Here is a 15,685-nt window from a genome sequence, read left to right as displayed (position 1 = left end):
TCTGACATAATCACTTAGCAGCAATGTAACAGAATTTTACAAAGCATTCTGTTTTTACTTTGATGTTGCAGTTTTCTGTTTCAGAAAACACATTCTTCTTATATAATAGTCTATCAATTATTATTGTTGTAAGATTTTATAGTCTCAAATGGTAATTAACTTCTGGCAAGAATGCACTTCTGTGGTGTTATTGCTTAATTAGGAAAATAAGAAAAGATTAAAAAAGGGTTGCAATGGGATAAGCAGCCTAATCAGTTTTGATTAATATATCAGATCTATGCTTAATTTTGAAAGTCATGAAGAACTCATGCCATAAACTGATTAAACCTGTAATTCAGCAGATTTTTATGCGCTGAAATATAAATTAGCTTTTTTACTTCCTTGGAATTAGGTGCTAATCTCTTTTGTTTCCAGAGTACCTATAAATGTCCTCTTGTTGATTAAAATCCAGTGTGAGCACCTCCAAACTCACTTTTGCCAAGACTTTTGAAATTTAGATGCAGATGAAAGTTATCCTAAAAATGTTGAGGCAGTATTATTTGTGAAATTTTCAAATTACAAGATAGTTATGCTGGGTCCCTGTTCACCAAAATGTGTATGTATTTGACTTAAATTATGAATTTACATATTTTACTAAATTGGGATCTTTATTTTTTACAAATATTTTTGAAGAACAAAGTAATTTCCTCTAGTTTTCACAACTTCAGCTAGATACAGTACAATTATTCTGCAGCCGAAAGGCTTCCATTGCATTAAATGGCATGAAAGTATGTTCTTATGCATTTTCTCAGCTGAGAACTTTCACCACTGAGCACAATTCCTGAAATACTAAATTAACTCTCTCAGACATTAGATCCTGAGCTGCCAAGAAGCTTAGCAGAATTAACCACATATATTGATCTAAAACATCACTTCAAATACAAATTTGCCCAAGAATTATTTTTATGTCATATTGACATTGATAACATTTATAACTGAACTAATAGGAATAGGCTTGTATAGTAATATTTATTCAAATTTACAATTAAAATTTGATTTCAAACTCTTTAAGACCTTTTTTTATTCATTTTTCATGAGCATTTATAGGCTTGTGCTTGATTAGTGTGACCATTTATGGAAACTAACTGCTAAGGTCATATTTGCCAACAGCAAATTTTGTATTGAATATGTAAATGTGAAATTTGCCAATAGCTGTGTGTATGACCCTAGCCTTGCAATGGGATTAGTGGGAACAAACCTTTGTTCTGGGAATGTTCTTTTTTTTTTCCCTCAGGACTGAAGCTCTGTGAAGTCAAAAATAATATTCAAGCCACGTTTTCAAAAATCTTAGACATATCTTTGTTCATAAAAGATTTTAAAATTTAAGACTGTACTTCAAAATGCTGTGTCAATGGGATGACTTTCACCTTCAAGTATTAGGAATGGGATCAATAACTGGCATATTATGTAGTTAAGTAATGTGTGTGCATTTTGCATATTACTAATGATCCTTTCACAAATTACATACATAAAAAAGTACTTGTTTAGTGTTTAGTCTTAGAAATTTCCCATAGAATTCAGTCATGAGAGGACTTTTTTTCTGGTAAATTGGAATTGTGGGAACAGTTCAGCTGAAGGAGCAGGAGATTCTTATATATTTAATAATTAACAAGCAGCTTCATTGTTTTGTTAATAATCATGGCTAGAAAAGTTGGACCATTCAAGTTCACTGCTATAATAATAAAAAAAAAAAAGTGCAGTATGATCAACTATGAAAAGAAAGAACTCCAAATCCTTATGAACAATTTGATGAATGATTTAATAATTTGATTAAAATTATTTCCTCCTATTGAGGAGCACATGTTACCTGCAAAATTTGGAGAAATTAATGTCAAGTTATTGTCCAGTTTCTGTTACAGCTTACTAGAAAAAACATTTCCACTTTCTACTTTGCTTTGATTTTTACCCTTACTTAAAACCCACCCCCCAAAAAAATGTTATTGAAAAGCTTCTTTCTGAGGCTTTTTTGCTTTAGCATGAAGTCTTCTAACAAAAAAATGCATATCCATTAATAAAAAGGTTTTTAGTGACCTTTATTCCTAGTGGTTTTTATTCCGATTGTACTTAGGTACTCTAGGAATCATGCAGAAAAATATGTAACATTTTGCTTTATTTTGTAAATATAGCTGATTATTTTTCTTTATGTAACATGGATAATATCTTCAGCCTTTTTCTATACTGAGTATTTTATATGACTTTTGTATAGGGGATGGTGAGTCCTAAGTGACTAGGTTGTCTTCCAAGGTTTTCCTGCTTAATTGCTGATATATGGGTATTGGTTTTGAGAGACTTTTTACAGCATTTTTTTTCAATTCAGCTCATGATTATCTACTGGAATCTGTTGTGTTCTCTTACACTGTTGGATGGGTCATACACTATACACTATAATTTTTTTCTAGAATAGTGACTGCCTTATCATGCACTGTATTCCATAACACCTGCAGGCTAAAAACAGAATCTTAATACTCTGAGTAAGAGGTATTGATATTATTGCCTGTTGTGTTGGTTTTCCCATTTAATTTGTTAATAATTTCATGACTGAAGCTCTGACTTGTATACTGCACAGAGATTGGTTGTGGCAGCTCTTATCACCAGAAAGTGTCATTCCAGTATAGTCTGTCTTTTTTTGGAGATTGCTGGATGATAATCAAAAACTTGCTCAAAGTTGTGTTGGAGAAATCTGTGATGGAATATTTAGTTCGTACATTATATAAATGTAATTAAATTTAATTACATAATTGGAATTAATCTTAATTTTTTTAATCTAAGAGAATGTGTTTTATTAAATTTCTCTGCTTTCATTTAAAGGTGGTTTTGTCAATCATTTGCTCTTGGAACTTCTTATTAGGGAATAGAAATATGAAGGATTGGTTGGTAGCCTACAGAGAATTAGTAAATTATGGTTCTAGATTATTCTTACCAAATCCTATTATAGTGGACTAGAACCCACTAAAATTATAATACTTGCATAAAGATAGATTCCACAAGGGTATCGTGTAGATATGATGAGTAGGAGGAATTTCTACATATTTTCTGTGTATTAAAATATGACCTGCGTAGAATAAAAACTATTTTAATTTTTATGGACCCTTGAAGGTAAATATTCAAAGCCTCTGGAGGTTGCTTACCAGATGTTCCAGGTGTTGCAGGTGTTGACAGCTTTTTCTGAATATTCTCCATAACATGTAGTTGAAAGGAAAAACCCATACACACATACAATCTCAGCATAGACTACCATCACAGTTGCTTTCTGATTATTATGAAACAGAAAAACCTTGTGTCCTCAATAAGAAATCCTCTGTAGATTGAACAGTTGTAGATCATTCATCTCCAGTGCACACAGGATGCTCTGCAAACTTTTGGAAAAACTGTGGAGAAATCAGTAGATGCTATCATAAAAGTGGTGTAAATGCTTCTTCCATTTTTATAGGAGTTTTTTTATTAAGGGGTTCACATATTTCTCCCAAAGCAGCTTTGGTCAATATTTGATTTGGACAATGTCTTTTAAATTGATCCCAAACAAAATCTGTCTCCTTTGTAAATTTCTGAGCTATACCAATGAGAAATTTACTGAAATCTGTACAGTTGTGATTAAAATGTGTAGTATGGGTAGAAGATGAAACATGTGTGTTAATCTAATGAGTTGAAACCAGAATTAGGCTTATGGATTTATAATATTTGACTGATGGTGGAGTTGAGTAGGTTACCTAAGTACATGAGGGGATTTTATGAGTCTCATAGAGTTGTAATTTACATTTAGAAAACTATCTTAAAGTTTTGTGTTGTCCAAAAGAATTAAAGTTTCCTATTTAATTTAAAAAAATTGTAAATTACATACTGTTTGATTTCAACCACACTAGGAAAAGTTCTACTGGTATGTCTGTCATTTTAAGTATTGGTAAGGGATTTGCCTTGCTTCTCTTAGCCAGTTGTTTTGGAAGTCATTAAATATGTAATTTAAAAATATGTCTTCATGAATTAGCTTGGAAAGAGAGTAGATACCCATCAGCTGAATACATAATAATATTCTAAAAGTGGAACAGCTGTGAGTGTTTAAAGTAGAGGACTTCTTAAAACTGTAGAACTACACAGATTGTTTAGTGTAGCTGAATAATCCTGGAGAAGTGGAGACATATGTGGAGCAGATAATGTAAAAACAAAGATAGGCAGTTCTGATCTCTGAGTGGCTTGTACTTACTACAAATAGATACACTGAGAAAGCTCATAAGAATTGGAAAGGGTTTGGGTTGGAGTTTTCTAGTTCTTTGGTTTTTTTTTTTGTGTGTGTTTCCATAGGTATTTTCTTGTCATGTATAGCTGCCTATCATGAAGCTGAATGGGTATTAAATGCATATTCATGTATCTATTTCTTCTACGGACCACAGTCCCAGACCATTGGACTATACAGTAGCCCATGGACTATATGTTGGGAATCATTAACAACACCCATTGTTTGGAATTAAAATGAACATTTGCATTAGAATCAACAGTCTGAAACTCAGCTGGGATGTGTCAAAAAGTATACAGGTTGATCATGGTAAATAATGTATTATTGGTGGAATCTATTTAAGGAATTCATATTTTTCATTTTTCAGACCGTGGTATGAAATGTTTCAGTTCAAGGACCTATGGTGTCCCCTGTGACCTGTGAGTCAGGGACTCCAGGGTTTGTTGTTCTCAATTTTCATAGACATAAGGTTTTAACAAGTTCTAATTCCTTGCTTTTCATGGTTTCTGTATTGGAGTAATGGCCTTCTAATTATTTAATATGAACTGTGATGACCAGTAAGTGCCGTCTTTAGTGGAACAGAATTAAGAATGAGGCTACATGACCTAAGAATGCAAATTAAGCACTTACAGCAATATTTTTATGGGTGATGTTTATTAATAATGCTAAGATTAATGAAAGAAGAACAGGAAAATGCCTCAGACTTTTCCTTTAATATTTTTTTCCTCAGGTGTTTTCATTGATACCTTTTGCTGAGGGACTCCTATATTACTTTTCAAAAGATAAATGTGCATAGACATTTTAGTGTTAATCATAGAGCATAGAAAGGTTAAAGATTTCCAGAAAGGTATTGTCAGATCTTTTAGACAAAAATGTAAGTACTCCATTCCACAAGTGTTAGACTTAAAAGTTTAAAAACAAATTCTTCTTTCTAACTTGATTGTGAATAGATCACTGAAGAAATAGTGTTATCTTTTTGTCTTGAAAGTGCATTAAAGAAAGAACTGGCAGGAGTCTGTGTCCTCTCTGTGATCTATATTTGGTCTTCTATTGCCTGATGGATTTTTTTTGTAGTTAATTTTGCTTCCCATAAATTGTTTGTTAAATTAATATTTTTCCTACCTTCTCATTACACTATTCATGTTGCTTACATCTGATTATTTTAGTCATTCATATAAAGGAAACTCTGCATGTGTCTCTCAGTGTTAGCTGATATAAGGGGCCTACTTTGTTTGTAGGCTTGGAACATGATGAAATCTATTTTTAAAGGGGGATCACTTAGTTTTCTACTAATGCTTTATACAGCAGTTGCATGTTGCATGTTCTGGTACCTCTGTGACTAAAGCTCATGAGCCGGTGAAAACAGGTAGAGCCAGGATCCATGAAGGAAACCTGCATATTATAGCTATGACTAGTATGCTATTGTACATTTGAGAATCCACCTAATGGTCTAGCTTAAACATGTGCTGTCACTTGGAATCAGGAATAACTTTCTGGCCAGTCTGATGGGACTTGTCGAAAAGCATCAAGCTCTGAATCTCTGTGTACGTTTCAGAGATCTGAAATGATCTCTGGTATAGTGCCTTAGTAGCCAGAGCATTCACTAAGTGCTCCCTCAGTTCCACTGCTGTGTCATCTTGTGAATCCATAAACCTCTGTCTGCAATTTTTAGAATAATTGCTGAGTGATGGGCTCTGTAGGGTATCTTTGCTGTAAGTACTTGTCTTCCTGCATCCCCCTGCACTTGTTTAAAGCTGTGCTAGTAGCAGGATACATGCAGAAGAGAGTTCAGAATAGAAGGACGTCTTCCTGTGTCCTTGGCAAGCGCACCATTCTGCCCTGCAGTTCTTTTTACTTGTTTGAGATAGTCCCCAGTTCTGGCATGCAGCACTTTGGGTTTGTCGCTAAATATCTAACACAGGTTCTGAAAACAGACAGCAAAAATTTAAAACATACCACTGTAGTAGTGTCAAACTATAGTCTGAAGTATACTTTGAGGTATGTAGCCTGAGTAGGAGCTTCTGTCATAAAATGGTGTTCTAGTTTTCTCTCTATATTGGGAAAATAATTTTTCTGAAGGAAAAAAGTGTTGATACTTTTTGATATTATATTGGTTGAGTCACTTCCATTGTTGGTAAATACTGTGTTAAATATAGATCATAGAAACTAAAAACTCACCATGCAGTGATGTGTTCTTAATGCTAATGTTCTGTATTAACTATATGGCTTTTACTAAATAAAGGAGTTGATTTTTTAAATAAACGTAAGACAATTGTGGATATGAAGCTTTGTAGCTTTTGACCTATATATGATTGTATCAAAATGCATGTTGTGGTATCTGCTGATGGACTTGATAGTAGTGCATTATACAACCGTGGAGTGAGTAGAAAGGTGTCTTCTACCTTTTTTTTTTTCTTTCCTGATGTTTATAATTCAAAATATTCACTAATGAACTGATTTTTATTTAATGGCTGAAGAGTGAAATTTGCTCCAGTTCAGGAGAACACAGATCTTGACATCTATATGTCTTCTGTTTTAAATCCTTACCACTTCATTGGTGGGTAAATTTCATCAGTAATTTAAGAGGGGTTTTATGGTCTTATTGAGGAAAGAATACTTACTGATGTCAGAGGGACTTCACGCTTCAGTGCTTTCTTGAGTATATTGAAAGAGACTTCAGCATATGCTCAAATGTTTTCGTGAACTGGGAATTTAAAAGGTTTTATAAAATTAAAAGGCAATATCATTGTAGACATTATTAAGAACTCAGAATAGTGTTGTTATTATGTAGAGATTTTATTCAGCAGTATCACATATCATCATAAAATTTGCTTCTTCAAACGGCCCCCTCGCTGTCATTACAGTAATTACACAGAAATATAGACACTGTTACTCCAGAATCACTGACTCTTTTATTTTTGCTATTTCACACAGCTACTGATGTATGCACAACTGGGTTTTTTGCCTGTCTCCATTCATGAATATCCTAACTTTATATAGGGCTATGTGTGGTAGAAGTAAATTAATTCTTGACCCCACTGGTAGTAAGGTTATAAATTGCATAAGAAAGTTTATTGACAATGTTTCTGTTTGCGTAGCTCTTTCCACATGAACTCATTTTGCATTAAATATATATATGATTTTAAAAATAGCGGTAGGAATTTAGTATGTTGCCATAATGTTAATGAGGAGATGTTACAGATGACTTCATTAGACACTGCACACCAACACATCAATAGTTAGTATTACTCACTAGATGAAATAAAAAATTAAAGCTCAATCAAGTAGTAATAGCAATACTAAATAACTTTTTATTATTTAATCCACTCAACATCTGTATCAACACATTGTGTTACTACTATTCATTTTTAACTAGTAAAATTAACTTGATAAAATTTTGTGAATTCCTATGCCTGAAATCTAGAGCTTTGTGAAAGATTTCAAAAATATTAAAAATCTAGGGCTTTAGGGATAAAAAAGCACATGCATCTTGAATAGTCAGTATAGCCTCTGGAAATAAAACACATCATAAAGAGTGATAAAGAGAATAAGCAAATCTTTTTAATGGTGCCTGGTCATGCCTTTTCTGCAATCTGGGATATGCAGTGCTTTAGAAATTGTCAGGTCAAATGCAAAGGCAAACAGAATTCTTCTGAAAGGAGATTTTCCATGGCTTATGGTGAGCATATATAATATGGTTAGACTTTGAAAATGTTAGGTCAACTACTGAGTTAAATTTTTGTCCTACAAATATTCCATGGATTTATCACTGTAAGTTTATCTTACCTTCTCCAAACTCTTCTTATATGATAAAAATCATCTTAGAAGTTGCTGCATTTTTTTTTATTTTTGAAATAATGTTTTTATATTTATTCAAAATTAGTATTCCTTAAAAAAAATGTTTCTTTTTCATTTTTTAGAAGTTGAGAACATTTACGTATTTTAATATACTAGGGAAAATCACAGAATCACAGAATATACTGAGTTGGAAGGGGCCCACAAGTATCAAGTCCAACTCCTGGCCCTATGCAGGACACCCCAAGAATTACACTATGTACCTGAGAGCATTGTCCAAATGCTTCTTGAACTCTGCCAGGCTTGGTGCTGTGACCATTTCCCTGGGGAGCCTGTTCCAGTGCCCAACCACTCTCTGGGTGGAAAACCTTTTCCTTATACGTAAACCTCTCCTGGCTCAGTTTCATGCCATTCCTCGAGTCCTGTCACTAGCCATGAGAATGAAGAGATCAGTGCCTGCCCCTCCTCTTCCCCTCACAAGGAAGTTTTAAACTGCAATGAGGACTCCCCTCAGTCTGATCTTCTCCAGGCTGAACAGACCAAGTGACCTCAGCCGCTCCTCATATGGCTTCCTCTTCAAGACCCTTCACTGTCCTTTTGGCCCCTCTTTTGGACACTCTCTAACAGCTTAATATCTTATATTGTGGTGCCCAAAACTGCACACAATATTCCAGGTGAGGCTGCACCATTGCAGAGCTCAGTGGGACAATCATCTCCCTCGACCAGTTGGCGATGCTTTGCCTGATGCCTCTCAGAACATGGTTTTCTATTTTTGCTGTTTTAAATACACCTTACCCCTGTGTGGGAAAAAACAAAAAGCAACCCCCAACTTTTTTCTCATTTGTGGACTAACGTATCAATAATTTAAGGAATTTAATTTAACGGTATCAAAATATGGAAGTACCCTTTGCAAAATGAGAAGAATTCTGGAAGTTTTCTAAATTACTGCAAATTCCTAAGAGAGCTTCATTATTTGCAGAAACTGGTAAGTAGTCCCTAGCTTTTTAGTCTTGAGTCAGTTTTTTCATTCTAACAATACATGTTGGTGCTGAGGAAAAAAATCTGAAATTAGTTCCTCTGATCAACCTAGCTCCAAGGTTTCCTTATAAATCAGAAATTCTGCTATGACTCTGAAAGAATGTATAAAGGATTTAGATAGTATATATCTCTCTTATGATTGAAAGTAACCTTGAAATATTTCTAGAATTATCACTTCCAGAAATAACTAACACTTTTGTTGTCAGTGATAGTGCTTGATTGACAAGGTATTGGCAATCTATACAAAATAAATGTGAGGGAGGTTTCTTCCAAGTAAGAGAGCAGGATGGCTGTTCACATATCTATCCATTTCTTTATCTAAAAATTACATCATGATTGACAACTGGTTTCTTCAATGAGTTCATGAAATGACTTCAGTGGTAAAAGCTCATTACCACTTAGTTCATGGAATATACTGCCAGTTCTTCAGGGTCACATGGATATACCTGTGCAGATAAAATCATTCTTTGTGAATGTACATGAAACAAGGAACACATTTCCTTTTGCACTCTCCTTGTAATTTTCAAAATTGTCCTGATAATTGTCCTCTGTAAATTTTTGAGCTAAACTGATGTTTGGTAATGAGAAACAAAGAAAAAATAATTAGTATGCCAGTGTGTCTGACTGTTGGTAGAATTCCACTTATATTTATAAAGCTCTAGAAATCCTAACTGTATTGTCTCTTCCAGACAAACTGACTGTCTGTGTTTCAAGTGAGTTTTTTTTCATAGATATTTCTCATAACAACTAGTCACAATACTTTGGACGGTTACCTTTTTTTTTTCATAATTTATCAGTTTTCCACTCATGAACATAAACTGTTCTGGTGTACCACTAAAAAAAGTCCTCTGTAAGAGCAGGTTTCCCATTTTACCTGATTCTCTTTCTGCACAGAAGAATGGCAGTGTGACATGCTGTACATAATGAATGAGGACACAAATAAATGAATTCTGTAAGGCATATTTGATTTTAAATGGTTCTACAATTGTTCATTTCTTATGTAAAGTAGGGACAAAGAATATAAAATAACAATAAAGCTTTCAACTGAAAGCTAGAAAAAGAAAGTAAAGTAATTAAAATTTCCATTTTCTTCAACTAACCTTATGCTTTGATAATGACTAGAAAGTAAGTGAAATGGGATCGATAATTCATCTGCTCTTTGTTGTAATCATTACCTAGTAGTTTTCTCTTTTAATCTTTTATCCCTCTTTAGTCTTTATTCTTCATGTCAAAATCTTTCTAGATTATGTGCTTCATACATTCCCAGATGCACTTCACAGTATTGCTGATTTAAAGTGAAATGTGTTCCAGCTTACAGTTTTCATCCTATGAGATAAAGAGGTTTGAGAGAGAGAGGTTAGAGAAAAAGGTCACAGTAAACTACTTATGGCATCTTACAGGCTTTACAGAGCAATACATTATCAAGTGAAATCATGTAGACTCATGGATCGTTTTACTCCTGGAAGAAGAAAGATTCAGGGCAGTTACTGTCTCAGCCTCTTTCACAGATGATATCCACTTATTCTTAGATATCTTAAAAGGTGACTTTACAAACTAAAGTTGGTAATGCTGTAAGTTCTCTACTTATTTTTAATCTGTTCCTGAGTAAAAGGAAATATTTTTTTAAAAAGGCAGAGGGTAGCTGTATTTTCCTGCACTTTGTTTATCCACATCTGTCATTTCAATAAATATCTGTAAGTTCCTGCTTTTGCCTTGACTTTCTGAGCTGTGTGACTGATACATAAGAGAGGAGAAGGATGTTCTGTGGAGGCTAAGGATACAGTACGGTTTCTCCGACAGAATTCAGGACTTCATAGTCTTGATCTGCTGTTCTTCATATTGCAAATCATCTTTCTATGAAATAAGTGCTACTTGTGAATGTTAAGATATAAAATGTATCAAAATTGGGAAGTGCTCATCAAAGAGGCTCATGTTTCAGACTAAATGATTCTATGATTCTTTGTTACAGATTTTGTTTTGGGCGTGAAGTATAAGTTAATTAAATTTGTTGTGATATATGTGTGTTTATTTGCACACATACATATAAACACATACTACACTGCAAAATGTGCCTTGACAACCACTGTGTTATTTTAAACAATAAAGATACTAAAATTTCAGATACTGAATCAAATATTCTGTCATTGTATTGTTACTTCTCTGTGGCAACCAGCATGGAGTAGGAAGTATTGTATTTCAAGGCAAAATCAACATTTTTCTTTTTAAGAATTGTTTTAAGTTACAAAATAATGCAGTGATTCTAGGTGAAAACATTCCTATGTATAGTTATATGCATGCATGTAACTAAATCTGTAGGGTAGGTTGTTGATAGACATAATTAAAGAATAGCAATCCTTCATAAATTATTTACAAGGCTTTCGCACAAGCAGCAGCTTGACAGAAGGGTTACCTGTGTATTATCCAGCTACACAGCAGAAAGGGAGTAGATATGTGCTAGTTTAAAATGTTTGTCTAATATCTGGCTGTGTAGCAGCCCTCTGAACACGACTGCAATGATCTAGCTCTCTGCACAGAGAGGCATGGTGCAACCTTCTGTCATTGTAAGCCCACATTAAATCAACCCTTGAAGAGTTTTGAAGTTTTAGAGCCAGAACAGGAAATAGTTGTTCTCTGAAACAGAACTGTGCGACTTGATGATTCTTGGTCTCATATTATAAGCTGATTCAAATGTTCCTCCTCCACTGTTACATACAGGATTTTGCTTTGTTGCTTTTGTGCCTCCTTTGTGCCACTCTGGGGATGTGCCTGGAGTTCCCTTGCTCTGCTGTATGTTTGGGGTGTCTATCAGCTGTACCACACAGAACCTAAAGGCATGAACAAGAGCCAAAGGGGTAACTGTGGGAAAGTACAGGAAAGCTAAAAGTATTCACAGCTGGATAGGTGATTTGCTCATTCCTATGTCCAAGATGCAAGCTACCCTTTGGCAAAACCCAAACTTGTGCTTATCTGAGCTTCAAGGCTTAAAATAGATACTTTTCCTCTGTGTCTGTGAGGAAGATTAGGTCTCATCCATGCTGGACCTCTTCAGCTAAATTTAACTCTGGCTGTTAGAAAGACTTACTCATAATAGTAAGTAAGACTTACAGTAATAGCTGTGGAAACTACTGCTGTTCTTTTGGTTGAGGGAGAAAATATTTTTTTTTTTAATGCATACATACTAGGCTGGATGACCTGAAAAAAGGAGGTACATGGCTGAACAGTGCCAGAGAGCAAACTGTATAATGGGACAGGTCAAAGTGCTAATATAGGAGGCCAATGCCCCTTTTGCCCTATTAACTACCTGTGTGGCTAGAAAAACAACAGAAAAACATTTGGAAAGGTTTACGTCTTGCTTTCTTTACTAAGAAGTTAAATTCTGGTATGTGAAAGCTGCATGGCAGTGCTTACATTTGCTGATGCATTTTGGTCATACATTTATTTCAAGGTATCTGTCTGTATTTCTCTTCCAGGTTCAGGTCCTTCGCAATGCGGGGGAAGAAGTGACCCTAACTGTGTCCTTTCTGAAAAGAGCACCTGCCTTTCTCAAACTGCCACTGAATGAAGACTGTGCATGTAAGCCTTTATTACTTGGCCAAAAAGAACTCAGTTCAATGCTCGTGAACGCTTGCACCTTCTGAAACTATTGTGCATTGAGGCTGATTGACACCATCTTTTACAATCAGCATTACTGCCTGAATATAAGATGCTTCTATTGCTAGGGTTTTTGTTAACACTCACTTCAAGCAAAAAATTGCTATCTTTGATTGAAAAACAGATAACCAGGCATTTGCATGGTGTGAATCAACAAAGTTGAAGGCAAAACAGTAGAGTTATTTTAGTTCGCAGTAGCTCACATCCTGATGCAGAGTATTTAAAATCAGGTTTTCAGAAAGCATCAGATAGCATTTTAATCTCAAAGACTTTTTTCTTGCAAATGTGAACATGCAATGTGTGTGTATATTTAGAGGGCTTAACTTTGCTGTTTAAAATTCAGAGGCTTTGGTGGAGGTGTCTGTCTACCTAAGAATAAATTGCTCTGGGATGATAAGTATTTTGTTTAAGTCCAACCGAGTTTTAGTCAACTAGCCCCATGAGAGAGATATGGAGACAGCTGTCTTCCTGTAATTATATTAAATTGTAAGTGTAGATGCATAATTATAGACAGTCGCAGCATACTAAGCATATTTATATGTCAACCTGCGTCTTTTGTCACCATTGCTTTCCTTCTGCTTCTTTCTCCCAAGAGGGTAAAAGGATTGCTTAATTTTTAAGCAACAAAACACTAAATTTTTGATTTCAATACTTTTAGTCTTTGATTTTAAGTTAATAGAAATTAAATAAACTAAATTATGAAATAGCATTTTATACAAAGGAAATATTGTCTTTTTCTTTTTCCTATGTATTAAATTCTAGTGAGACAAGAAACATATCAAAACTGTATTCTTAACTAAAAATGTATTCCATTGTATGAAAGGGTACCACAGAGCATCCTGAGTGATGCACAGGAATGTGCAATTGCAGGGATCCTATCACCTTACTTTTGAGGTGTAGCCCTGCAATCTCCTGAACTGTTACAAGAACATTTAGAACTGCAAACTCCACTGAGAGTAACAAAGTTACTCAAGTTTCTTCAAGTAAAAGCAAAGAGAGAGAAAATATGCACTTCCCTTTTATTGTCAAATTTGCAAAAACCTTTGCTTTTTTTTTTTTTTTCCTTACTAAACAGGCTATTCACTTTTTTTAAGCAAAGCACACCAGGAGGCTTTCTTGTGCCTCCATTCAGCTTTCAAAGGAATTTAACTTAAGCCAGAAGGCAGATACTGACTGATGGAGAAAGTAAATGAATGTTATATATGATAAAAGTCATTTGGTGGGGGGGGAAGAGGGGGAGGATGGGATGGGGAGAATGCATACATGCATACACAAATTTGAATTACAGCATCATAGATTAATGAAGATTTTTTTGTGAATTCATATTTCTATTAGGTGCCCCCAGTGACCAAAGCAGTGGCACATCCTCTCCGCTATGTGACAGTGGCTTGCATCTCAACTACCACCCCAACAACACGGTAAGTGCTTATATCTCCTTGATGGAATTACATGGAAGAATAATTATACTATAACAGCTAAGTGGAAGTACTAATAAAGGATAGCAACATGGGAGGAGCTCTAATTAGCATTGGAGATAGACAGTTCCATAGAGGGAAAAAAGAGCTGCCAGATATTATGGCTGGGAATTAAACTAAGACAAATTATTACAGGCTGAGATTGTGCCTTGATAGATGTGATTACTATTTTTACTGGGGCAGTAGGGATTTTGCAAAAGTTTTTTCTTCTAGATGATTTTCTCCACATAGGAATTAAAATTCTTAAAATGACAATATATCTATTTATAAAAAAGGAAGAAAACTTTTTCAGAATATTTTTCCATTACTTATACTGCACACATTATTTAAAGCTTTTGGCAAAAGATGATTTAGGTACATGTTTTTACCTATTTTTAAGGTGAGAGTGTTTTACTTCTAGTAGTATACACTTAAAATCTTACTGAAGAGCGATAGGGTTATGGAGCAAAGTGTGTCTAGGATAAAATGCTACAAATGCTCAATCAGATTTTTACTAAAAGATGCCTATGAAGTGCAACAAGGGACTTTTAACAATTTTCTTAGCCAAGAAATTAAAAATTTCCGTTATTCTATGTAGTTCTTAAGGGTTTTTTGCTGAGTATTTGTCTGTGTAGTAGATAAAAATATAAAAAGCACAGTATAAATAGACCAGTATGCATCATAATTATTAAAAAAACTGTAAGCCTTGTTGAGTAGACTTTGTTGTTTTTGATTTCCGGCTTGTTTCACTGTACTTTCATATTTTACTGTTAAGGGTTTTAAATAGCAGCTCAGACGTTTAAACATTAATACGACAGGTTTGAACCTGACTGTAATCTGGGAAGCCCCTAGGAATTATACAAGTTTCAGGAGCTGGAATTTATAAAAATAAGATAACACCAATAAAATTGATGTCAAATAACAGTAAAAATATATGTAACTAAAGCAGCAACAACAAAAGTAGATTTGTCTCAACAATCTATATAGGTATGTATATATATAAAAAGGCTATGACAGCAGATCCTAAACTGAATTATTCACTTCAATTCTAACTTTGCTTTTCTCATAAAAAACATAATTTCATTTGTGAATTCTGTTTCTACAGGTGTCAAAACTGATCTAGATTAGCTGCAGTTTCTATTCGAACTGATAATAATTTATTGAAACCAAATCTTTCTCTTTCAGTTTAAATAATTCAATCAAATATTGTGAATCTATAATCTGTAATTCACCCTAAATTAAATTTTTGTACTGAAGACCAGGATGTGGTTCTTATCTCAGATGTCTTCTTGTCATGGGAACAGAATGCCTTGTAAAACCAAAGGAGAACTAAATTCTGTACAACTCCTATGCCATAGTTCCTCTTTTTCCTGAAGATATTCTATAAAAGGCATTAGAACCATTGAATACACATCTAATGTGATGGGTGAGCAACTGGCTCATGAGTTATAGTGAATGTGGTAACATCAGGCTGGTGACC

At 34.3% G+C, this 15,685-nt stretch overlaps 1 protein-coding gene across 7 annotated transcripts in view; it reads left to right on the top strand.

Annotated features, from left to right (window-relative positions):
• SNTG1 (syntrophin gamma 1) overlaps positions 1-15,685 on the top strand; it is a 346,565-nt gene that overhangs the window by 209,747 nt on the left and 121,133 nt on the right. For all 7 annotated transcript variants that reach the window (XM_064653459.1, XM_064653482.1, XM_064653492.1 and 4 more), the window contains 2 exons: positions 12,571-12,673; positions 14,087-14,169. In XM_064653459.1, the coding sequence (XP_064509529.1) occupies positions 12,571-12,673; positions 14,087-14,169 (186 nt within the window). The remainder of the gene's footprint in view (positions 1-12,570; positions 12,674-14,086; positions 14,170-15,685) is intronic.

This window comes from Pseudopipra pipra, chromosome 1 (genome assembly GCF_036250125.1).
Source record: "Pseudopipra pipra isolate bDixPip1 chromosome 1, bDixPip1.hap1, whole genome shotgun sequence".
In the NCBI taxonomy this organism is placed as follows: Eukaryota; Metazoa; Chordata; class Aves; order Passeriformes; family Pipridae; genus Pseudopipra; species Pseudopipra pipra.
Note: the sequence above shows the minus strand (reverse complement) of the source record. Positions and strands in the feature narration are given on the sequence as shown.